The sequence below is a fragment of the Gadus macrocephalus genome, chromosome 2 (genome assembly GCF_031168955.1).
Source record: "Gadus macrocephalus chromosome 2, ASM3116895v1".
Lineage (NCBI taxonomy): Eukaryota > Metazoa > Chordata > Actinopteri > Gadiformes > Gadidae > Gadus > Gadus macrocephalus.
Genome location: NC_082383.1, coordinates 5,828,656 through 5,854,514, shown reverse-complemented (window position 1 = coordinate 5,854,514; position 25,859 = coordinate 5,828,656). Strand labels below are relative to the sequence as shown.

General features: G+C 45.9%; 4 protein-coding genes across 6 annotated transcripts; 1 reads left to right on the top strand and 3 right to left on the bottom strand.

The window, feature by feature from the left end:
* Positions 1 to 438: 438 nt before the first annotated feature.
* gipc1 (GIPC PDZ domain containing family, member 1) lies at positions 439 to 6,428 on the bottom strand. The gene is made up of 7 exons (XM_060036506.1): positions 6,163 to 6,428; positions 5,174 to 5,726; positions 4,719 to 4,904; positions 4,182 to 4,362; positions 3,298 to 3,410; positions 2,696 to 2,777; positions 439 to 2,262 (listed from the first exon to the last, which is right to left on the bottom strand). The coding sequence occupies exons 2-7, from the start codon at positions 5,471 to 5,473 to the stop codon at positions 2,111 to 2,113; spliced, it is 1,014 nt and encodes a 337-aa protein (XP_059892489.1). The 5' UTR covers positions 5,474 to 5,726; positions 6,163 to 6,428; the 3' UTR covers positions 439 to 2,110.
* A 174-nt stretch (positions 6,429 to 6,602) lies between these two features.
* Positions 6,603 to 10,534, bottom strand: dnajb1a (DnaJ heat shock protein family (Hsp40) member B1a). Its single transcript, XM_060036476.1, has 3 exons — positions 9,945 to 10,534; positions 9,013 to 9,614; positions 6,603 to 8,811 (listed from the first exon to the last, which is right to left on the bottom strand). Exons 1-3 carry the CDS (start codon positions 10,153 to 10,155, stop codon positions 8,581 to 8,583), a joined length of 1,044 nt encoding a protein of 347 aa, XP_059892459.1. The 5' UTR covers positions 10,156 to 10,534; the 3' UTR covers positions 6,603 to 8,580.
* A 739-nt stretch (positions 10,535 to 11,273) lies between these two features.
* On the top strand, positions 11,274 to 17,824 carry tecra (trans-2,3-enoyl-CoA reductase a). 2 transcript variants are annotated; one of them, XM_060036488.1, is made up of 12 exons: positions 11,274 to 11,433; positions 11,527 to 11,897; positions 12,727 to 12,778; positions 13,359 to 13,403; positions 13,554 to 13,657; positions 15,041 to 15,156; positions 15,411 to 15,516; positions 15,721 to 15,793; positions 15,910 to 15,953; positions 16,038 to 16,095; positions 16,184 to 16,272; positions 16,796 to 17,824. In XM_060036488.1, exons 2-12 carry the CDS (start codon positions 11,730 to 11,732, stop codon positions 16,967 to 16,969), a joined length of 1,029 nt encoding a protein of 342 aa, XP_059892471.1. In that variant the 5' UTR covers positions 11,274 to 11,433; positions 11,527 to 11,729; the 3' UTR covers positions 16,970 to 17,824. The 2 variants fall into 2 exon arrangements, with proteins under 2 accessions (XP_059892471.1, XP_059892478.1); XM_060036495.1 differs by having other exon boundaries at positions 11,278 to 11,433; positions 11,501 to 11,897.
* A 33-nt stretch (positions 17,825 to 17,857) lies between these two features.
* On the bottom strand, positions 17,858 to 25,575 carry samd1a (sterile alpha motif domain containing 1a). Of its 2 annotated transcripts, none has more exons than XM_060036422.1 (7): positions 25,077 to 25,575; positions 22,095 to 22,434; positions 21,400 to 21,536; positions 21,053 to 21,113; positions 20,255 to 20,339; positions 19,750 to 19,864; positions 17,858 to 19,107 (listed from the first exon to the last, which is right to left on the bottom strand). In XM_060036422.1, the coding sequence occupies exons 1-7, from the start codon at positions 25,428 to 25,430 to the stop codon at positions 18,961 to 18,963; spliced, it is 1,239 nt and encodes a 412-aa protein (XP_059892405.1). In that variant the 5' UTR covers positions 25,431 to 25,575; the 3' UTR covers positions 17,858 to 18,960. The 2 variants fall into 2 exon arrangements, with proteins under 2 accessions (XP_059892405.1, XP_059892415.1); XM_060036432.1 differs by having other exon boundaries at positions 21,400 to 21,533; positions 25,077 to 25,574.
* Positions 25,576 to 25,859: the final 284 nt, after the last annotated feature.

Genomic DNA, 25,859 nt, shown 5'->3' with positions numbered 1-25,859 from the left:
TTGGCTGCGTGTCAGTCATTTTAGAATTGATAAATTGATGAAGAAAATCGACTGAAATAATCCTTAGTTGCAGCCCTACCGGAGTGTGTGTACGTATGTAACCTTCCTGAGTTTAAATTAAAGGCATGGGACCTGGCTCTATGAGGTTGACCTAACATATCAAGTTCACGGTGATATATTGTATTACATTAACCCTGCCCCTCACGTGGAGTGGCTGATATCACTGCCTCGTTAAATCTCATGCATATTTCAAAAGGGACAAATGAGAATAATCCATCCTCACACACACAGGCAATCCAAGGGTCGCTCTCTTTCTCTCAAAGACACACACCCACACCCACACACGTGACATATTGTTACGTGCCACATTTCGATAACCTCTATCCCAGTGCGTTTCGCAAGTAAACATTGTCACAGAAAAAAAGGTAGGACTCGCTGTCATTGTTATTGCATTGTAATTTGAAATTGACAACAGTGTATTAGAAAGCCATTCAAATAATGTTCCCCTTAGTGTTAGTGCCCTAGCATCAGTCGTTACACAAAACCACTGGATATATAATTCATCAGCTTCAGAGAATGTCAAAAACAATCTAACGACTGAATAAAAGAAAGAAAAAAATAAAGTCTTACACCTGTAAAATGGCTATACGTGGATATTTAGACAGTATCACCATAAAATGAAATCATATTTCCTTGGACCACGTCAAGTACAACATGTAACCTTCATTGAAACAACAAGTAGCTTCATAGCGAGACAGTTGAGTGCACGGCAGAGACCTCGCCGTGTGGGAGTCACCACATTTTTCCCGATAGTGCATCTCAACCCTGGAATGAACGCAATGGGCCACGCCCGTGTTTGAACTAGGATGACATGACACGCCGATGAAACGACTCATTTGGTTTCCATCAAGGCCGGTTCAGTTGTTTTCGCCCAGATGGTTCAATCCATCTTCACACACGCATGCACATTGGAGCGACGAGTGTACAGATTAACATATAACCAGTCCTTCTTCTCTTACAAATACAGATGACGTACGTCCATTGCATGTCCCAGTTAATACTGTCTTCTGTAACGCTCTTAAAGTGAATCGAGACATTTCCAAACACAAGATAAAATCGAATTTCCCTTCACACAAGGGTAAAAACGTTGCAAAAGAACTGCACATACAAAATAAAAATTAAAAGGTTGCACCATTCACCGATCAGGGCTCCATTCCATTTTTGCTCCAAACAATACGGTCGCAAAAGGTAAAGAAAACAAAGTGAACTAACACAGATTTCTCCCCTTAATGGCTTGATTACTTTTGGTATCGACTGAAGACTGGAATGTTTTCCTGTTGTCACGGTTGAGCTTTGCGGCGGTGACCACTACAAATGACTAACGTCACTCCCGGTGGTCACGTAGTATTTCTATATTACAACAAAACACAACAAAGAAAAACACCGGCTCTTTGTGAAGGTAAAAATGGAACACCACATACACAGCATGCTTTTCAGAGCGGCCGTCTTGAGTGGGCGGGGCCACAGGAAGCAGACATGAGTCCCGGGGTGCCGAGGTCCAGTGCTGTGCAATAGCTGGCAGAGGGGCCGGTGCAGGCCCGCCCTGCTAACAGAGGTACAAGCTGAGGTTTCTCATTTTGTTTCATACAGTGGCCGTGCAACGCGGAGAGAGCGATTGTGGAAAAATAGACGTCCCTTTTTCAGCCCGAGTCCTTCACTTCCGCCACTCTTAAAGCGCTATTGTGGCTGCCTTCACCGCCAGGCCAGGACAAACCTGGAGACATCGACCGTAGAAGGATGTCCCCTCTTGGGGAAATCCACTGTGTGATTTCGCTCAGTTCAGTAACACAGCCAGACGACAGAGTCCACTACCGACGTGTTTGCAGTCTGCGGCTCCCATGTACTAAACAGGAAGGAGTCTCTACGTCAAGAGTAGCAGTACAAGGGCGGGGGGTTGGGTAACAGCTAATTCTTCACGGGGGTGTAACAAATCCTAATAGTGCTATTCATGTTGAGGCTGTCTCTTTCTTTCGCTCACACACACACACACACACACACACAAACACGCATGCACACACACACACACGCACGGGTCCTCTGGGTGCCATGGCTACAGCCGGCCGACCTTAGCGTCGCCGATGGCCCCCCAGACATCGAAGACAAATTCGTCTGGAAAGGCAAAGTCGCCCAGGGTCTCGTCCAGAGCCTCCGCAAACTCATCTGGGTTCTTCTTGTCCTTCCCCAGCTCCACCATGGTTGCCGCTGATGAGAGAGACATAGAGAAAAAAGAGAGACATAGAGACAGAGACATAGACCGAGACCGAGACAGAGCGAGAGACATAGAGAGAGAGAGAGAGAGAGAGAGAGAGAGAGAGAGAGAGAGAGAGAGAGAGAGAGAGAGAGAGAGACATAGACAGAGCGAGAGACATAGAGAGAGAGAGACATAGAGAGAGAGAGAGACAGAGACAGAGACAGAGACAGAGAGAGAGAGACAGAGACAGAGACAGACAGAATCATAGAGACATAGACAGAGAGAGAGACATAGAGACACAGAGCGAGAGACGGAGAGAAGCGAGACAAAGAGGTCAGAGGATCAGAGAATATCTCATACAGAACAGCATGGGGTGCATACACAACTCGAGACACCGCCGCGGGCGCTTGTCGCCACACAGCGGCTCTGCACACGCACACTTACCCAGCTCACTGTCTCTAATGCCCATGTAGCTCTCCAAGAGGTCATCCACTTTCTCAATGGCCTTCTCCTCAAAAGCAGAGGGCTGGGGCGGGGGAAATAACAACAATGCAATCATTCTTCAGCTGCTGCCGTGGCGATGGATCACAATTCTTAAACCGGCCCCATGTACGTTTTCCCCCATTAGCCACCTCGAGCACCCTGAGCTGAAATAACGTCAAGACTCAAGTTATTTCCTACACATACCAATACAACTGAAGACTGTTGAGTTATGTCTTCCAGCCAGGTAACACCGGAAGGTTTTCTACCCGACCTTATTAAAAACCAAAGCATACTGTAACTATTGTTTACGAAAAGCCTGGGAAACACATCACACCCTACGCGACACGCCAGCATCGCGGTGTGAAACCGAACAAAACAAAAACACAGCGAAGAACTCCTCGGAGACGGATTGCCTCGTGGAACGAACGCGTTTCATTCTCGAGAAAACGCCCTCCCGTTTTCTGAACGGAGTAAAAGAAGCTGCTGCGGCACGAGAGCTAGCATTGTGCAGGTCCTTAAAGGAATGACAAGCGTCCACAACGCCCCGGGGCCGCTCCACTCACCAGCTCCTCCACCGTGGCCGGGCCCTTGGCGCGCAGGCGTAGCGTCCCCCGGCCCGTGCCCAGCTGGACGCCCGAGCCCGCCTTGGCCCCGCCGGACCGCTGGCTGATCATGTCTGCACGCGCGCACACACACACACACACACACACACACACACACACACACACACACACACACACACACACACACACACACACACACACACACACACACACACACACACACACACACACACACACACACACAGTTCCAGTGAGTTCCCCAATTAAACATTGTAACAGAAAACAGACAGGACTTACTGTCATTGTTATTGCATTATAATTTGAAATTGATAACAGTGTAATAAAAAAGCCATTCAAATAATGTTAGTGTTATGGCCCAGCAGACCATTGGAAGGGGAGGGAGGGACGGTCGGACAAGTTGGCAAGGACTTCATAGCGAGTAATGATTTTTGCTTGAGGAGTCCTCTCTGTCCAACTACAAGGAGGCCGTTTGATGCACGACTTGATGGCTATTTCTTTTGTTGTTCTTGCTGCACGAAACTGGTCCCACTGCTGTTTTCCCTCTAATGATTTTTCACACAAGTGACCACAATACATTTCATCAGCATTATACCATTCACTATGGATTTAAGAGCTAGCCCAAAAAAAAGCTATTCAACACATAAAAAGCTAGTGCTCAAATTGCTCCTTGCACCTTGACAGCCAGTATGCTGCAGATACAATGGAGGTGTTTTTTCAAAACGGTTCCCCTTTTTTTTCCTTTCGTTTTGTTTCTGTGGGCTGACCACTTCCTCATAATGGCATTGTTACTTCCCAAGCATTTCCCCGGGTCATCCTGCATATGTCGACGGGTGGTGGTGGATGTGACTGCAGGATCCACCTACCGAAGGCTTTGAGGGGCTCCGTCAGCTTGATGGTGAACTCCTTTCCCCTGGGCAGCTCCTTCAGCATCTTGGCCACCTCGTAGTGCCGACAGCCTATCAGCCCGTGGCCGTTGATGGACTCGATCATGTCGCCCACGTTGATGACCTGAATCTGGTGGATGATGCTGCCTTCTCGGATCCTCTGAAAAACAGAAAAGTTGATTTATTTCACCAGTTATCCCCGTGCTAATATTTCATCAGACGTGTTTATCAAAAGCAACCTTTATTCAGATACATGGAATCAACAAGCAGGTAGGGGGGGGTTAGGCCTCTTGCTCAGGAATGCCTCGAGGTAGAGCATCAGATATCGAACTCGGTACCTTTCAGCTGGGAGTCGACCCACCTAACCACTTGGCAGACTGCCCTGCCCCTACTAGACACGCCTGCTTACCGTCTTTGATTTAATATCGCACACACCCATGCATCAAGGTTCTCTGACAGAAACTGCTGTGAATCTGTCCCAAGCAAATTGTAAGATCCTTTTCTGGCAAAGCTCACCTTGATGAAGGCGTATCCGGCTCCGTTGTCAGTGATCGTCAGCCCTAGGGCGTCCTCTCCCTTGTATACTTCAATTTCCTTCCGCTGTCCTTTAATGTGGGCAAATATGAAGTCTTCAAGCCCAATCTGGCCTCCCAACAGTTTCTCCATGTCCACTTTATGAGTGTTCAGTGTACAGAACATGACCTAAAGGGACAGATAGAGACACACCCACACACAACCATTTAGTGTTGTTTAATCATTGTGAAATTACTCAAAACGAATGTCATCCAAACTATGTGTTTTCTTTGAAAATGTTATTGTAAGTATGAGGATTTCAGATTTTTAGTTTTATTTATCCAATACTGCTATTTAGTACGACTGAATGCTGATTTATCAAAGCAGGTGGAGGATAATATGAATGAATTAATGAATTAATGATGAACGGATGAAGAGGATTCTCTGGTCCTTCTCACCTCAGCAGGGGGAATGCCGAAGGCCTCTCCGATCTTGGCGTAGAGCTCCCGCACATTGCTGAAGCCCTCGATGCGCCCTGTGGGGCTGCCGTGAGCCAGTTGGGTGTGGAAGATGAGTCGGGGTCTCAGGCTGCTGTGCGGGGGTGGCAGCCCCTCTGACGTAGCTCCCTCACCCAGTCCTACAACGCCACCGTCCAGACCGTCCATGCCCGAAACATTGAGACCCCCACGGATAGGCTCAGCCTCTTCATTCTCCACAAGAGGGGACGCCTTCTTTCTTCTGCCCAGGCCCAGAGGCATAGTAGTCCTGCGGGTAGACTTCAGGGGAGGCGACGTCCACTATTGCGTTTCAGATGTAAACAGTGGGTTCCCAGCACAAATAAGCGTTGTCAGCAATTGACAAGACACTTTGTGCTGTCAAAACTGCTCGGTAACGTTCCCACCAATGTAGTATCAGTGTATTCCAGGGATTACAGGAGGCAATATAAAGGATTATGCATCCACTTGCATAGCTTGACCTGTGAAGCTCAACGGCTCCAGATGGGACTCAGATCTAAGGGAAGGGGGGAGACAATATGTTGGTAAATAGCTCATTACTGACTGCATTACTGTGCATTAGCGCCTTAATCTCAACTAGAGACACAGTGGATACACCTTTTAGCATTGTTTCAGGCCAATTGGCCCAGAACAAATACATTAATGATGAATATAAACAATGCTTGTAGGTTAGTTACGCCATCACATCCTAACCTAGAGCTAACGTTAGCCGCCGCTAACAGTAAGGCACATTCCCCCCAAACCATGAATAACTATTGTTAACTTCGCAACATTTACACTTCTTGTTCATTTCAGAGGCGAACCCGCCCGAGACTAAAATAAAATGTAGACCAAAAATGTCATCCGAGATTTGCGAACACGTTAGTTTCCTATCTATGTTAGGGAAGATCGACTTGAGTAAGAGATAAACACGGTAGGCCAATCATTCTTACCAGAGCAGGACAGCCAGATAGCTGGCTAACCGGTGGATGTTCACGTTATTTACTGGGAGGTGATCATCTAGCATGGGAAGGTCGCCAAACGCCTCTTCGCCTTTACAAGCTTCTCGCTATGCAGCTTGTATGGGAATGTGGGCATAATAGCCAGGAAGGGAAGCTGTACATACGAAAGCGGGTATGCTACCTAATCTTAGCCTTCAGTAAGCAGGGGTGGAGAGGGTGTAGCAGCAACCCTCACGCTGTTTTCCTGTTTGAGGGGTGCACTTGCTCCCTCTAGAGGAGGCAGTCGTTATAGTTATCATTACCTTCTAGTTGGTTCATATTATAACCATCATCTTGTCAGGGGGAAAAAGCTAACATAAATAACTAAATATAGGCTACTTTAATTATGCTAGGCGGGCCCATCTTCGAAAACACATGTGGAACAAAAAGGGTTTAATTTAAATATTTATTTTTCACTTGTTGGCCAATGTATCAAACATTTTTGGGAAAACTGAATTGTCCAACCAAATTTAATTAATTTCGAAATCATTCCATTCCAAAAACCATTGACTAAAGCAAACACATTCATAACATAATGTATTCTATGGGATCGCAATGCAGACAAACAACAAACATTTAATCCACTTAAACAATACAGTTAAAACAAAATGTTAACACTATTTTCCAAAAAAGGAAAAGCTGAGCAAAGATTTAAACATCCTTTTTTAAAACAAAAAAATAAATACATTAAAGAGATCACAAATCTCTACATTCATGTTGAACCCCATGTTTGTGTCATTTAGAAAATCAAACTCCTTCTGGAGTGGAATGATGAGTTTAAGTATTGTCTTCATGTCACATTAGACAATCACATTAAAGTAAAGTAGCCATTGAAAATATTTGAAAAGCAGCAACTCTTCCACCATTTAGTGTGTGTGATATTTTTGATCGAAGGTACAAATATTGATGGATATTCTATTGGGTGCCTTGTAAAAATATAAATGTTGTCAACAATAAAATTGTTGTAACAATTGTAATGTAGCAGTAGCAGTAGCAGTGTTTTCTGTAAAACTATATTTACCGATAAGGTATCCTCTTAAAAGGTGAGTAAAATAGCAAAAAATAACAGCAGCCAAATTCATCCAAGATGTGGGAGAACATGGAAACGGTAACATTGAGTGGTTATTCGACTAAAGTAGACTATAATGGGATATTTTAAATAAGGGAGTTTTGGATTATTTGAAGGAAAAGTTACCATATTGCCGATTAGGGCTCAAACTACCACACAGGGCTTACTTTGAAATATATTGGAAGACATGTTGACAGAGAAGACAGCCCATCCATTCCAGCTAGCAGGCTACACATACTCCCACCTCAGGTTTAGATATTCCCATCCACAGCTTAAAAACACACAGGCAAATGGTTATTTGGCACAAATGTATCCCACAATTATACATAAGCTATGTTGTCAGTTGTGTACCCCTATCAATAAAGAACAAACCGTGTGTGGATTAGCCCGTTTTCAAAAACTGGTCGATCTGCAAAACTCAATATTAGCCCATTTAAAATGAAATAATTGTCAACACATTATATGTCAAAATACACCACTGCATAGTTCTATAGTTAAACAAAAAGAATGTCATATGTATGTATTAATGTAGCTACATTCAGGTATGTGCACAGCACCTGAGGTATTGTATACAACTTGTTTTACGCACACCCTTATCCTCCAGGAGGCACCTTGAACAACTTCCGGGGACCTGAATCAGATTAATGTTAAACTAAAAAGTTTTCAGTTTAAAGCCCCCAGTCTTCCTGTTCCCAGCCTACGTTTTTCCCCATTCATCAGAGTAGTTCTGACAACTGGGCTCTGAGCTCCCTGACGTTTACGTAACAAGCATTAAGTTGTGTGTATTGGCATATTGTGTACTGCCATAGCAATCTATAATTGTGATAAAGTTGAGGGGGGCATTAACATGTATTTTTGTGTATGCTAGGCATTCTGATGCCAGCCCTGAAGTTATTATAAATAACCAGACCAATTCCTACAAAAGCCAAACCATCACATTTAAAAAGCAAGAAACGGCTCCAAATGCATTTATAATACCCATTTCAACAGACTTAACTCCTCCTGACTTTGGTAAGAGGCCCATATTTAAAGTGATAGCTGATACATGTTTGCTCTTGAGTTCCACAGTCATACCAGAGTTTGAGAAGTAGAAATATAAATGTAATCTTTAAAAAAAAAAGATAAAATAACAAGTTAAGGGATTATTCAACTAAACTGACGCTCAAATAAATGGTCATCTGTCTAAGGCTTGCTGTGACCAAGTCCGTGTTGCTATACAAGAGAGTGCAGGTGTAGGCGTGGACGTAGTGACGTCAGGATTCCTTTAGATAATTTGTTAAACCTAAAAAGGGGAACAGCATTCACGGTGGTAGGATCTGGCTCAACGCTTCACGGGTAGTGTTGCCTAAATTGTCCGGAAACTTGACTGTAAACTCTAAAATCATGTCCCCCCTCTTGTCTGGGGACTTGGAGAGCGGCAAACCTTCCCCAGTTATGCGCTTCTTCATGCCAGGTTTGACTACGTCTCTGGAGGTCACAGTGATGGTCCTGCCATCCAATGTGGGGGCGTTCACCGTGCATCCGCACAGTGCCTGCCACAAGAAGCAAGAGAGAATTGACCATTAGCCATTGATTGTATCAGGAGTTATGCCCAGTCACAAATACAAAATAACTTCATCACAACCAGACCGAAACAAAACGTTTTGTATCAGTTCTCATGTCCATCTACGTACAAATAAACAGAACCTTTAAATAAGTTGAATAAAGCGACCAGTTAAGTTTTTTTTACGTACGTCTTTGAGAGAAATCTTTGCGGGATAAATGATATCGGACCCCTCTCGCCGGAACACCGTGTGGGGTTTATCCTTCACCACGAACACGACGTCCGCGGGGATGTTCCTGGGGCCTTCATCCCCCTCCCGCGGAAAGGTTATCTTCGTCCCCTCCTTCCAGCCGCGCTTGATGTCGATGGTCAGGATCTTGTCCTCGCTGCGCACCGTGAAGCCGTCCGGGTTCAAGCGCTTGCGGGAGATCTTCATCTTCTTGGTGCAGCCCGAGAAGACCTCCTCCAGACTCACCCTCAGCTCGTGCACCACCGGCGGGTCCTTCTTCCTCTCGGCCCGGCCTCTCCGGGGTCCCCCAGGTTGGGATTTGAAAGGCCTAGGGAAGCCGCCCGGCATTCCCGGCATTCCCCCCATGCCACCCATCCCCCCCATGCCGAACGCGGCGAAGGGGTCGTCGGTGTCCATGTTGTCGTCCTCGTTCCGGGGGAAGAACTGCTCAAAGGGGCTGCGGCCGCCGAAGAACTCTGTGAACATGGCGTGAGGGTCGCCATGGAAGGTGTAGTTGTAGGACTGGCCATTGGGGGCTCCGCTGCCAGTAGGGCCCTTCAGTCCTATGGAGGGAGAGAAGAGAAACACCGTTGACCCAATGACCCCATAACATTATCAAATTGACCAGTATTGAAAGGGGAAGGCATTTAGGAAATAGGGAGCTATAATGCCCAACCACTACAATACTTTAATGGCACATTACCACCGGACTGTGATATTTCAGGTCTTTCAGGTCTTAACAGGTATGATGACCATCATACATACATACATACATACATACATACATACATACATACATACATACATACATACTAGTAACCATACATCAAAAGGTAAACATTTAATCGAAACAGGTTAATGACAAGCCGTTTCATGAATGTAGTTAGACATACCTTCTTCACCATAACGGTCATACACCTCCTTCTTCTTGGCGTCGCTGAGCACATCGTAGGCCTCGGCAATCTCTTTAAATTTATCCTCTGAACCAGGAGACTTGTTCTTATCAGGATGGTAACGGAGGGCCTGTTTTCTGTACGCCTTTTTAACCTCGTCTTCAGATGCGTCTTTCGCTATCCCTAACACTTTATAATAATCTTTACCCATTACAATAGCCGGTATAATCCTTCAAAGTCCTGAACTCATTATTGGCCAGGTAAAGTAAGACTGTTCCAAAGGCACAAACTTGATAGCACTGGAGAGATGTGCTTGATAAACCTGCTGGAGCTGTTTTCTGGACGCTGTCTATTCCCAAGCTACCCCAGTAGCAAGGTTAAAGCTTAGTTTAGTCACTAAACAACGAGCATATAAGCTGAAACGCCCGTAGTATTCTAAATGTTCAATACGGCATGCACTATATCGAATGTCCTGCGAGTATTATGGCTACAGTATATGATTCATATTACCACCAAGCTGTCAACGTGCGAGGAAACTTCTGGAATGAATTGTTGCCACTGATGTCGTAATGTTGTGAATACGCATTTCCTCTTTTAGCCCCGCCTCCTTTCTTCCTGCTCGTCACAAGCGCGCGACGTAGGAGCAGTACAAAACCATTTGTATAAATCACAATGAGGCTTTATCAGTAGACCTTACATATGTCTAGCTTTATAGCAAAAATACATAAAAGGGAGAGCAACACAAGTGATTTATGAAACCTATAAAATCCTAAAATATCCTAATGTTGGAACAATATCAGTTACAATGTTTTTCTACAAGATGCTCATTTTAAATTGATTATAAATAGCAGTAAGATAATCAAAGTAACGCATAGACAGACTACTGTACAAACATATGGTGACTTACGAAAGCAAAAAGGGCAATAAAATACCTACTTTGAATTTCAAATGTATCTCCTTAAATATATGCTTAATCCACTTTACTTGCACAATAAATAAAGTATGGTCAAACAAACATGATATCTTTGTTCAGGACATAAACAAGAACGCTCCCAAACTGACTACAGGTAGTTTTATAGAGAACCAGTGTGTCGGCAGCCTGGCTCCATTTCATCCTACTGGTTAGGCTTTTTAATATGGGAGGAATGGGAGCACAGACAAGGTGTTGTGTTGACGTATCTCAGGATCTTGTATAGATTAGGATCGGTCACTGGGTAGGGTGCCCAGAGTGTTGGCTCTGCAAGGTTACCTAGGTGGTGCAGAGCAAATCAGGATACTTATATTTAGCCTTGTGAATGGCGCACAGTGGATTATGCCTTGGACATCTCCGGTTTCATCTTCGCTCGGTCTGCTGCTGCCAGGACTCTTGAGCCATGTGGGGGGCTGCTTTTCAGGTGGGCCACACTCAGTCCTGCCCTTCTCTCTCTTTTGGACCACCACAAACCAGCTCTACCTCCTCCTCCAGTGTTGTTCTCCGGGCTTCTTCCTTGTGAGTGTTTTTTTTAAGGTCTCAAAGCTATTCCCCCCCCCCTTCCAACCCCCAATTCTTTTTTTAGTCATTTAAACATTGCTCCAATTTCAGATTGTGGTGGAAGAAGAAGTCAATGAGAAAGGCAGCGGGGCTGGACTAACAGAACAGTGTCTGGGGGTAAGTGTGGGAGAGCAGCCGTCACCAGTGGGGGATAAAGAAGTCCCTTTTTTTTTAAAATTGTATTTGTTTTGTTCCCGGACGCAGCGGACCCCTTCGTGATATCCCTAGCAGAGCGTTGAGCATACGAAAGAACCATGGACACCCTTGCACTGGAGGCGAAGAACGTTGGGGGCCCTGATAGTGAGAAGAAGTCAGCGCCAAGGGCCAGGCCCAAGCCCCCCAAGAAGGCAAAAAGGATTGTATACTTTGAGGTGGAGATCTTGGATTTGAAGACAAAGGAAAAGCTTCTTCTGCTGGATAAGGTGAGGGGCGGTTCTGATTTGTGATTGTTGAGGTATCTATTTGTGTTGGTTCAGGTATCTTGCTCAACCACTTCAGAAGGGAAGCTGGTTGACTCATTATTCAACGACGGGTGAGCGAAGTGCCCTGAATCCCGGCCCCTTTAACACGTGCAGTTAGAGACGGCAATGTCTGGAATCCCAGTTTGGCGGGCTTATGTTACACCTTAGCTCATACTTTTGGAAGATATTTATTTCTTTAAAATGCCAAGGCTTTACTCGTTTCTAAAAATAGTTTTGACAGCTATGAGTTTTAATGAGGTCATCAGCAGCAAATACTGTATATGTTTAAGCATATAAGAAGCAGCTAAGGAGAAGAAGAGAGTCATCACTTTTAACAGACGGGTAGTTTTACGGCTTAAATTCAGACGCCAATATCGAATGACTTTGGTTCCCGTTGACATGTGGTGCTTCACCAATAGGTGAAAATCAGGCACCCATCCACATTCTATTAGAATTGTTTTCCTTGTCTCAATGACATTGCCCGGCGTCATCCTTTCATGTTAATAGTCAGCAGGCAGCCATTTAGTATTTATGAGAAGACAAGAGAACTGCCATAATAACATTATGGTCATGTGACAGACTTGAAATAGAGAACGAGAACCTGATATGCGAGTCAGTGCGAATATACAGTAAGGGAAGTGATTAAAAGTGCACGTGCAACGTGCATTGCATTTGCACATTTTAGCATTTATTCCTTGAGAAAATAATTTGCAGTTAAATGTTGTGCATTTTCTGATTATAAAGGCGGATGTTATATTTGTCTATATCCAAATTACTTTTCTTTGCATAGGTGGAGCCAACGTCCACAGTTTTAGATATCAAGGCTTTGTTTCATAAGTCAAGTGAGTATACGTTTTATATTTTTTATTATTTTATTACCTATATTCAAGAACCAATTCTTACTAACAATGGCAGGCTGGCAGGTGGTGTCAATGTTCAAAGTTTAGAAATGTAGCCCACATGACATACAAATTGGTTTTTGTTGTTATTCAACATATTGTGTAGAGTGAATTTCATTAATGAGTAGGTTTGGGTTAGATTTAATGGCAATATGTTGAATAATAACAAAAACATATTAAATTGAGGCCTTACCCACATCCGAAGGGACCTACGGTGAATGTCATTAATGAGTGTGGGTTAGGCTTAATTGCAATGCGTTAAACAACAACAAAAACGTATTTCCATTAAGCCTTACCTTTACCCGAAGGGACTTACAGTGAATGCCATTAATGAGTAGGTATGGGTTAGGCTTAATGGGGATATGTTTTTGTTGTTATTCAACCAATTGTCATAAAGCCTTACCCATACCTACATTCACATTCACTGCAAGTCACTTTGGATCAAAGTATCGCCTAAAATGAATGAGTACGAAACAGTAAACATTATTCTACGGCAATAACTACTTTTCTTTTTTGGAGGCAGATCCGAAGTGGTACCCAGCCAGGCAGTCCTTGCATCTGGATCCCAGTACGTCTGCCCGTCTAATCTTTCCCTGATGTTTTCTGTGATCGCTATCCCAACACAATGATTAAATCCTTGGCAAGTTGATTAAGGGGTGGTGATTTGTGCTTTGTTTATCTCTCCTGATTGTCTGGGCGTTGTCGTGGTGTTTTCCAGAATCCAAGAGTCTGAGGGACGAGGAGATTCTCCAAACACTTCCTGTGGGAACCACCGCCAGTTTCTACTTCAGCGACCTGGGAGCTCAGGTTGCCTGGGGAACGGTGGGCATACCAGCACACAAACACACACACACGCACGTGTGCACACACGCACACACACACACACACGCACGTACTCACACATACGCAGGCAGGCAGGCAGGCAGGCAGGCAGGCAGGCACGCACGCACGCACGCACGCACACACACACACACACACACACACACACACACACACACAAACAGCAAACACAAACACACACTCAGTCAGCCTCACAGATAATAGCATGCACTTCTACAATTACACATACATGCACACAGAAACACACACACACACACACTCACACTCACTCACTTACACAGCCACTCGTCATACTTAAGGTTTGGGACTTTTAATTGGAAGCACCCCCAATCAGGTATAAATATCCCGGCGCAGCGCCAGTGAGAGAGACACTGGGCAGTGGTTCGTCCGTCCCCCCCCCACCCCACCCCCTGAAACTCCTATCCCCTGCCCTGGGACACATAATCTCATGGCCCCATTTCACACAGGTGTTTATTCCCCTGACCTCCTACTCACCTTTCGCTGCCGTTGCCCACGCCTTTCCTCTCCACTATGTCAGAGTCCCCTGTCATCACCGACACAGAGCCCCAATACCAGCTTCCCTCCCCAGGGATTTGGGTTGATATGCTGGCGTGAGAGAGAGAGTGTGTGTGTGTGTGTTTCTATGTGCATGCATGTGTGCGTGTGTGTGTGTGTTTGTGTACGTGTGTTTGAGTGTGGTGTGTGTGTGTGCGTGTGTGTGTGTTTAAGTGGGGAAGTTGTTTTTAAGTGTTTGTCAGTGTGTGTGTGTGCGTGTATGTGTGTGTGCGTGTATGTGTGCGTGTGTGTGTTTGTGTGTTTGTGTGTGTGTATGTGTCTGCATGTGTGTTTGAGTGTGGTGTGTGTGTTTGTGTGTGTGTGTTCATGCGTATGCGTCTGTGTGTGTGTGTGTGTGTGTGTGTGTGTGTGTGTGTGTGTCTGTGTGTGTGTGTGTGTGTGTGTGTGGGAGAGAGCAGCAGTTGTGTCCCAACACCTTGGCAGGTCTCAACAGTAGCCTGCTGTTAAACTGAGCCAGGGAGACGCTGAATCATGGATCCTCTTTCAGCCGCACTGCTTAGCTCAACCACACATAATTGTGCTATCGGATGCTCTCTGGCTGACACTTGTTGACTGGTTTCATTGTTAAACTAAACGCCTGATAGAACTTTTGATGTTGATATAAATGTTTTTATTTATTGATATTTGCATACTTTCATGATATGAAAGATATAAATAGATATACATAAAGGTGTTATTCATTTATTTTTTGCATCATTTATAATGACTATGATCTACCAGTATCTATTGAATGCTACGTTGACGTTTCGTTTGTTGAGCTTGGTCTGTTTCTTGATTATCCACCTTTAGGTGTTCCTGACAGAATGCGTGGGCCCTCTGCTCATGTACCTGATGTTCTACTTCCGGCTGCCCTTTATATACAACTCCAAGTACGACTTCACCACCAGCAAGCACTGGGTCGTGCAGTGAGTTCCCACTCTGAATCGGTTTGTGTTTCTGTGTTGTCTGCACACAAAGCCACGGCCCTCACTAGTGCTGCGTTGACATCCCCGTCTGGTTCAGACACAATGGCCTGCTTTAGGGAGAGGGCGGCGGGGAGGGAATGGTATGCATTAATCAAAGCTTAACATGGCAACACGCGGCTCACCTTATTATAACCATATCAACTCTTCTCCCCCCCCCCCCCCCCCCCCCACCCACACACACACACACCCTGCAGCCTGGCGTGTATGTGTCACTCATTTCACTACATCAAACGGATTCTGGAAACCCTCTTTGTCCACCGGATCTCCCACGGGACCATGCCTCTACGAAACATCTTCAAGGTGAGCAGAAGACCTGGCCGAGACGAGTAGACTCTGGCCCCGGTCTCATTCACGCGGCTCTGACCTTTTAAATGCGATACAGACACGCATGGCCGTGTTACATTAAATGCGCGACTTCTCCCTCTTGGATCGCAGCTCCAAACTGAAGACGGGGGTAATTCTAGCCGGTGCGTTTGACTTAATATAGCCCTATCTCTATTCCAGAACTGCGGCTATTACTGGTGCTTTGCAGCGTGGATGGCCTACTATATAAACCACCCCCTCTACACCCCGGCCTGTGGGTGATGGGCACTGCAGAATTTAAATTCCACTTCAGTGATCACATTGTTGTCTTTGTATATATTTCCGTGTCATTTTGTCATATGTCGTTTTTTTGGTTTGATACAACCACAGTTTATGGACAACAGCAGGTGAAAGCAGGACTGTATACATTCTTGGTGAGTTTGGAACAGTGAACATGTACTGTAAGGGTGCAATGAGAGTGTAGGTCTTATTTTCTGTTTCTGGCTGGGTCTCGACAGTTCTGTCAACTGGGCAATTTCTCAACTCATGTGGTGCTTCGCAACGTCAAAACCCCAGGTGAGTTTGTTTGAGGCATTGGTTTGCTCTGCATCATTTTATGACAACATCAATTGATACACATTTGATTGTCTTTTCTATTAAATAGGTTCAAAAGTAAAGAAAATTCCGTATCCAACAAAGAATCCTTTTACCTGGATTTTTGCATTGGTCTCTTGCCCGAACTACACATATGAGGTAAGCAGAAGCAGTAAAGGCATTTAAATGCAATCAATATACTTTAGAATGTTGTCATTCAATTCTATTAATACTTCATGCGAAACATCTTTGGTATTTTGTATTCTGAAAATGATTGCATGGTGGAACATTCTGGCACAAAATCACAATTCACTGCAAAGGGATAAAAGCGTTCTCAAAATATCTCAAGAGGACAATAGTCAAATGACAAATGAAATCCATCTCTCTGTCAATCTTTGGATCTGGCTGTGAGCTGAAAAAGGCCCACAGCAGTTGCGGCAGCCACCAGTTCCACACATCAACACATATCCTATTGCTGGAGATATGTTAGCAGGGTGTTAGCTGACAAACACCCTGAACCTCTTTCTTTCCCCATGCAGTTTCCCTGCATAGCATAGCGTCCACTAGCCATGTTATTGTGCATGCCTGTGTGTACGGGTGCTTGTTTATTTTTGCCACTTTGTCACCCTGTTGTTGTGTGGTCCCGGAGTGTGGACCTAATGTTTTTGGGTTTCCTTCACAGCTTGGCACCTGGCTGGGCTTCACGGTAATGACCCAGTGCGTTCCCGTCGCGTTCTTCACCATCGTTGGCTTCGTCCAGATGACTATATGGGCCAAAGGCAAGCACCGCGGCTACGTTAAGGAGTTCCGGGATTACCCTACCCTGCGCTCTTCCATAATCCCATTCATCTTGTAGACGCTAAGCGAGATGGCGGATGGAAAAATTGGTTAACCTACTACCATAATGCCAGTGCCCCTCATCACTTATCGGCCGAATACAGTGAACCCCCACCCCCTCCTCTGATCTCGTGGTCGCCATGTCCTTGAGGTTTAATGTAGAGGAACCATGAAGTCTCCTCCTGCCCTGCCCGTTTCCCCTCTTCATTAAAAGGAGATGCAGGCTCGTCTCAGTTAAAGAGTACCTTGGAGGGAGGAAGTGTTGGTTTTTTGACTTTTTGTATTAGACCTAAGTGCACCAGTCTTAAATTTGTTGAAAGCGTACTGAATGTGGCATTGAACTGCAGACACACAAGCGTCAAGAGTCTGACTTCAACCTTTGATACATTGGGTGACTTGTAGATAGCGAAAAAGAGACGCGTTCTTCTTGTAGTGTGCAATTTGTTCAGTAACTGCGAGATAAACCCTTTTCTGCTCAATACCCTTTTACAGCCTGTAGCTGCTCTCTAGAATGTGAATTGGAGACTTACTTTGTGGTTTCAAGGTTTCTCTGACCTTTACCCCCCCCCTAGTATAAATGTTCTATTGATTCAGTAATGTTCATTCAAGTAGAATTACATTTTTCTTTGCTCAAAGTGCCATCGATAGTCTTGGCTAACATTGGCTTTCAGCGGTAATAACTTAACAATTACAGAATTTCACGAAGGCTATTTTATAAAGTGCTTTTAAAAATAGAGAATCTGCTTTATACAAAATGTGGTTTGTATAAATGGATCAGTGGTGACGCAGGACACCGAATGATCCAGAAAAAATTATATTTCAGTGCCAACTCTTCGTGCTCAAATAAAGGTTTGCACTACTGACTGCAAAACAAGTTTTATTTGTGACCCTAGGAGCCTTGTCCACATACAAATGGAGATACATCACAGACGACGTACGGTACGTTAAATGGAATGTTACATTTTTCAGAGGGATGACTGATACCACAACAATACAAATGGAAGAAGACAATGGACAAACGGTATATTGCATTTGATCAAAATCTCCACTCTGGAAAGGGGAGTTGCGCTCCATGTTTTCATTGTAACAATGTTTTCAGTAATTCGATTTTCCCAGACCAAGCTATTATTTGAATTACCCCCTCAGGTATGCAGGTAGTCTCCCTGGGGCCTGCATGGGGTGCATTTCATCGCAACAGGTTCAATTTAAAATCTAATGGAGGAAAAAAAAGTTGAACAACAGATCACATAAAATATTGCCTCGCTAAACAGGTCGTAGTATATAATATTGATTATATTGCATTGCCAACCAGACACTGACGATGTTGTTTTGACATGAGCATTGTAGGCGTGGTGGGTCAGGCTTCTGGCCCGGGGTTCAATTTGATGTGCAATGAAGTCCCATTCAACAATCAAAGGCTGGCAGGGAAAAGGGCGACCCAAACATGCTTTTCGGTGCCCGTTTGCCTCAGAAGAGCTGCTGATCTAACTTAAAGTCCTTTCATTTATAGGCTCGCCCGGCCTGCTTATTTCCAAGTTGGCAATAGGAGTAAGGCCCCGCCCTGGCAGAGTGTCAACCCCCCCAGCCCCCCCACCCCTCTGTGACCACATGACCTCACAGGCGGGCCCCTTTTTACACAAAAGGTTGAGTCCCTTCGCCCCGATTTTCTGTGTCAGGGGGGGGGAGAGAGGAAAGGGGCTCGGCCCAATGCTCAAATTATAAAACTAACCCAGGGCAGCTATAGCTCAGCTAGCTAACTAATGGGTGGAATGAACAGCGTTGCTTCACAGACCACAATGAGAGGTAGGATGACTGGTCATTGGTTCTCACAGCCAACCTGGAGGGTTGAGGCTGTCATGTGCTTTTTTCTTATTTTCTCGATACTCCTTCCCTCCCTCCCTCCCTCCCTCCCACCCTTTCCCTCCCCTCCCCTCCCCCCTCGGCACTGTGGAGATGGCGCAGAAGGTGTTCAGCGTTGGTCTCTTTTAGAAAGAAAAACCGCCAACTGACTCACAGGTCCTCGTCTTCCAGGAAGTGGGTTCTCTGTAGCACCTTGATGTGACGCTCGTAGATCTTGAGGGCGGGGCCCAGTCTGATTGACAGGCCGGTCAGCACGTCGCTCCGCTGCATCAGCAGGAGCGACTTCCCATCAATTTCCTGCCAGGCCAGAATGGGAATGTTAATGGTGGTCAATCAACTCCAATCAGTAAGTAATATTGTTATTATATTTATAAAACGTTTGGACGTTCAATTTTTCTCCCTAATTTATCTTGTATATAAATTCTGCATTTAAATCTTCCGGGGACAAACTGTGTTTTCCGCCCACTTAATATAGTTAAAAAACAACGTGTCGTTATCGTCATGGAAACAAAACACATCACATTAGTCAGTTCATTATAATTTGGGAGTTGACTGCATTAAATTACCAGCAGCGCAAAACAAAAGCTCAAAGCAACCAGGAATGTTGTTTTCCGAACTATGAATCAATCTATGAATCTATTCTGCTCTGTTTGTATGCCCAACACAAGTCTGCCTCCTTTGACTTATAAGCAAGTGACTGACGACATCACTCTCCCTCACATGAACTCATCGGTTAGGAAATGTGAAGTGGGCCATATTAATCCCTCCGTCAAAGCCCACATCAGCACATGTGCCAAGTATGTAAATCCATGTTGAAGTCAGTCGCTGAGCTAACACACCACAGCTGTGTCCACTGTTTACTTATTCTCTCATGTCAAATTGTCTGTCTTGCCTAAACAAGACAGTGCCCCCGGTGGCGTTTGGCGGTAGTGCACCAACCTGTGTTCTGAAAGCCATAGACTGTTCTGGGAAGCCTGCAGCAGAGAAGTAGCCGGCCACGTCCGACACACTCCACTGCAGTAAGTTCTGGCCCGTCTTCTCCTTTTTCACACAGCTGAAATAACACAGGAAGGATGTGTCAGGCAATAACCACCAACTAGTCAACAGCGTCAAGGGATTGATCAGGTTTGTATCTGCAACACAAACCAGGCACGTGGAATTTAATTATTTGTCAATGAGGACATCTAGTGGTTAAAAGTTTATACGAGTATGGAGAACAAGAGGCTTACACAAATTGTATGCAAATTGATTATTAAACAGGCGAAATATTGCGTCTACTACTGGCCCTAAAATAATAAAGAAATACATATCGGTGCAAATCATCAAACGGGATTATAATTTAGAAAGGGAACCAAATCAGTCGTAGCACTTGCACAACAATGACACCCATTCTATTTGAGCAAAAGACCAGCCTGCTTCACTCTTCGGACCCACAGATACTCACACTTTGTTGGGGTCCCCTCCGTTGACGATGGGCTCTTCGGCCGTGGCCACCGGGCCCGTGTCCGCGCTCTTTTTGGAAGGAGTGCCTGAGGGAATGAAGCAAAAGGGGGCTTGTTCCAGATATTCTCATGGATGTCAACGCTTCTATAATACCGTGAGCCAACAGACACGGGTCTAATGGGGTCTGGTCATGCCATGCCTCTCTCTCATTGGTCGAGGCCGGCCAGGGGGCTCTAATTACCGCCCACACTACATGGATAATGACCTGACGAAGCGGCTGACGGAAGACCCGCCTGCACATGGTTTAACTCTACACTGCCTTTTCCCTCCTGTGTTACTGCTAATGTGCACCAGCATATACAGCACATACAGTACATGAATATATATATATGAATTATGAATGAAATATTAACTAAATGGTTATTTTTACAATAAACGCAAGTAGGAATAAATACGATCATAGTATGTACTTTGCTCCCTACAGATATACTGGTTTACATTGGGGTTCGAACCCTCAACCTTTCAACTTCCGTGTCACATGTTACCCACTAGGACTATTCATCCCCCTACTATAATGTCACATGTCAACATTTTAACACCTAGAAATACATCAAACAAATGATGATGAGCCTTAACACACCTGTCACACCTTATTACTGGATAGTGGTAATCATAACAATAAACATTCCCTGACCCAGAATTCAACGTCGATTCAGCGAACAAATGCGCTGCATTAATAAAGCGCGTCTCCCCTTCAAAGGAAGAGCTCAACAGAGACCGAAAGGAAGCCGTAACTCACTGCTGTCAGTGGACACCGGCAGGGTCTGTGCTCGGCCATCGCTAACCTTCCTGGTGGCTTCCTGTTGGTCAGACGCGCGCGCGCACACACACACACACACACACACACACACACACACACACACACACACACACACACACACACACACACACACACACACACACACACACACACACACACACACACACACACACACACACACACACACACACACACACACACACACAAACGTAAGACAAGAACCAAAATGCAAATCTGCCATAGAAGGCGGGTTAAAGCAAATACAATGAAGTGCAATGACGACAACAGTTGTTCATCGTCGCACAACACCAATACGGCCTCATTACCGCTCGTGCTCCATTAGCTCCATAGTCGGGGACCAGCTGGTCCGAGCTGATGCTCTCCGTCCTCCCCGCCTCCACGTGGTTCTTTAAGGCAGCCACACTAGTGGCCACAGCCGGCACTGCAGGCTTCACCGCTCCTGCTGACACCAAGGGAACCATGTGGATTAAAGCCATGTGGAACCGCGCGGATTACGTCATGCACTGGCCTTATGGCTATGGCTAAAGATTACACTTTATGTTTTGATTAAAATGCATCCAAATGAAGTATAAATAGTTATAAATAAGATAGCCTATTTGATACAATTGTATGTACTCTGACGATTCCTAAAATTTCAGGGATGTGATTTCCTGATTTAATGCACTTATTATAAGTCTCCTGGGATCAAAGCATCAGCCAAATAAATGTACGGTAACGAGTCACAGAAATGCAGCACTTTGTTCTTAGAACTGTGTTTACTATGAGCCACCTAACGCCTAATAAATACCCATTCTGTCGTGCCAATGTACGCCCCAAAACGTAAACATGAGGCATAACCCATTATTTACATCATGTGTGCGCATCGGACCGGCCTAGCAGAGCGCCCCGGGCCCACCAGACACTCGGCCGTCCATAGAAACGTACCCAAGGTCTGGAAGTGCGACCCCGCCGTAACCAGGGGTTACGGGGGCATGCTACCCACGCGGCGCGCCTCTCGTACCTTTGACCTCCCTCTGCTGGTGCTCCGCGGGGCTCCGGGCCCCGAGGGCCCAGTCGCTGTGCACCGGGGCCCTCGGGCTGGAGGGGGGCAGGGAGCTGGCCCTCTCGCCGGACTTCCAGGCCGGCGCCGAGGCGGCGTCGGCGCCCGACACGGGGCTGGGGGCCGGCCGGGGCCCCATGGGGGAGCAGGGGGCGGAGAAGGCGTGGGCGGAGAAGGCGCACAGCGTGGCGGCGTCTTCGTACGTGTGGCTGGGGGACGGCCCGTCCTGCCCGTCGCGGCTCTCCTCCGCCCCGTCCTCGTCGCCGTTGCTGTCGGTGTCCATGACGGTGGAACCGTCGGCCTGGATAACGAGAGGGTTCTCTGCTGTTAGTCTCGGAGTGATAGGAAGGTTCTCCGACCTTACTTTCCATGACGGTGGAACCGTCAGCCTGTATAACGACAGGGTTGCCTACTATTCATCTCTGTGATGGTGGCACCGTCTGCCTGAATAACGAGAGGGTTCTCTACTGTTAGTCTCTGTGATGGTGGCACCGTCTGCCTGAATAACGAGAGGGTTCTCTACTGTTAGTCTCTGTGATGGTGGCACCGTCTGCCTGAATAACGAGAGGGTTCTCTACTGTTAGTCTCTGTGATGGTGGCACCGTCTGCCTGAATAACGAGAGGGTTCTCTACTGTTAGTCTCTGTGATGGTGGCACCGTCTGCCTGAATAACGAGAGGGTTCTCTACTGTTAGTCTCTGTGATGGTGGCACCGTCTGCCTGAATAACGAGAGGGTTCTCTACTGTTAGTCTCTGTGATGGTGGCACCGTCTGCCTGACAAATAGGAAGGTTCTCGTAGAACTGTCAGGCTGACCAATAGGTGGTTTCTCTGCAGAACCGTCAGCCTGAATAATGCGAGGGTTCTGTACTGTTATCCCGTTGATGGTAGAACAGTCAGCCTGACAATCTAGAAGGTTTTCCAGTGTTACTCTCCATTACGATAGAACCGTCAGCCAGAATAACAAGCGGGTTCCACCCCAGTGACTCTCTATGATGGTTCCTAGAATCTATGATTAACTATTTATGAATAGCACATGCTTGTATGTATGTATGTGACAGTGTGTGAGTATGTATGTATGTATGTATGTATGTATGTATGTATGTATGTATGTATGTATGTATGTATGTATGTATGTATGTATGCATGCATGTATACATGTATGTGATAGTGAGTGTATGCATGTGAAGATGTATGTATGGGATGGTGTATGTGTTTGCATGTATGGGATGGCGTATGTATGTATGCATGCATGGGATGATGTATGAATGTATGCCTGTATGGGATGGTGTATGCATGTATGCTTGTACGTGACGTGTGTGTTTTTAGATGGACAAAGAGATAGGGCAGTACTGTAATGTGTTTGAATCAACACATGGGCCCTAGAAAGCAGGACGTTCGGGAGGCTGCAGATTAGACATTTAAATGATGTGTTGGACACCGTTTTATTGAACAAAGGCCAAGTTCATCATATGACTTGGCTGCTTACGTGTTTTTTCTCACCGGGTAGACTTATCTTCGTATGCGCCGACAGGCAGATCGAAAGGGTACACGTACATAAATGAATTAAAATCCATTGTTTCTACCCAAACCCTGTGAAGCGTACGCGGTTACAAAGGAATGCGGTCATGGCTGTACTGATTGTAGACCGTGTCACATAAAACACGCTCATACAGATGTCGCAATTTGACCGCTGTAGTGGTAAATAATTGCCTTTGAATACCGCGGTGCAATGGGTACAGAATCGAGCCCTTTGCGATCTGCGACGACGCGTTGGCTTTTCAGCAGAACAACTAGTTTCGAACGCAGGACTCTTTTAATCACCCGAGCGTTTCGTCGATTGCTCGCTATGAGTAAAAAAAATGTGCTAGGAGGAATTTGTCTGTGCGACTGCGTGTCCAACACCGCCGAGTGCGAGCGCGCGCCTGTGTGTCCGCCCCGAGAAAAAGAGCTACTTATGGCATTTCGCCATCGGACCATGCATTACAACTTTCGTCAAAAATGGGTGTTTATTCACCACCCTTTCGTCTCTATCAGCATTATCATTTGTTTTTAAAAAAAAAATCCCTAAACTGTCGACATACACGGTGCGTCTCCGTCTAGGCCCCCTTGTTTGTTCGTTTGAACATAAGCTCACTACATAGAGGCCGACGGTAGGCGTTTTTTTCTACTCCTGCTTCCTCCAAAGTGCGCATGGAGTTGAGTAGTCGCGCGAAAAGACCTCCCCGTTCTCTTGTCTCGCGGAGCGCTCCTCGAGCGAGCCATGGCGAAACCCGTGTAGCGATTTTTCTCGAGCAGCCAGCTATCACGATAGCCAACCTACTTTGACTTTGCACCAGGTCAGTGTTCCCCTGCGATGGAACACACGCACACGGTAGTTTTGGGTGCTGTTGTTTCAGTCTGCAGAAAGCACCGTGGTCCACCCACCCGTCCCCCCCCCCACCCCCGAAGAACGAATCCACGTAACATCGTCCTTCTCTCAGACTCGCGTGTCGGCAGCGTCTCGTACTTTTCTCTTTCCGACTAGCCCCCTCCCCCGCCCGATACGGTTTAGTTTGGGCTTGAAAAGCGCTTTCGGCTGCCGATAATGGTGGTCGCGGTGGATGGGACCCGGACAACTTTTCACGTACTCTTTTGTTCTCCGACGAAATTGTGTGAAAGTGTAGTTTTTTTGCAGTCGCCCCGTGAAACAGCCGACATTACACGCGCAGCTTCCATTGTTGATGTTTTTTCATCTCCGGTAGCGCTCGTGAGAAGAACAGCCGCTCCCCGTCTGCGGCAGTTTTTGGGTGCACTTGCGTTCACTATCGTCACCACTACCTCAAACAAGAAACCATTTTCATGCACACCACACTTTAACCCCTGTCATCCGTTTGTTTGGCGAGATATGGTAGTAATATATGCACGTAATGCGAGAAGGCATATTGCTGGTTTCCTTGCGTTACCTCCAAATCCTCCGTCTCATCTTGGTCAGTGGGACCGAGTGCGCTGTCCCCGTTGCTCAAATCGGAATGACTAGCTTCTTCCACCACATTTCGTCTTGTTGAGGTGTCATCTTTTTTCCTGCTTCTCCTCTGTACCTTGGCGGCGTTGCGGTACGATATAGATCCCTTGTAATTAACTTTCAATACAGTTTGCTCCTGGATCAGTTTATCGAGTTCTGCGCAGGTTCTATCTGGATCAGACCCATGTCGTCTCCGGACCATTCGACAAATCCTCTCAAGGTCTGGTCGGGCTTTTCTCGAGCGTAGTGAGTCAATGGTATCCAGAATCCACTCACGGTACTTGGAATCAGACATTTGTGCTTAGTGGCTTTAGCTTTTCTTTTTTTTCGTCGGTGCGTCAACCTTGCCGACTGTTTTCGTGAACCGCGGTCCGAGCCCGGTGGAGAAGCGGAAACCTCGCTGTACGCCTGCGTTGCTTGTGCGCTTAAGGTAGACCGCTCGAGATAAAGAGAAAAAAGTTTCGCCACAAGAGGGATTTAAGGTGGAAGTGACATGCATCATGGCGGCGACCCGCACCAGGCACGAGCTTCTAACCCAGCCTTTCGGTTCTTCTTCAATCGCTTATTCCGCCGCAAACTTGTTGAAATGTCCAACAGATTTGACATTTCCTATTTACTTGCTCTCTCGTTCATCCCATTTGACGTAGCAGTAAACTGCCGCTGTGTGTTATCAATGCATTTGGTTCATATAAGAGTAGAATGTTCTTAGTGCTTACTGATATTT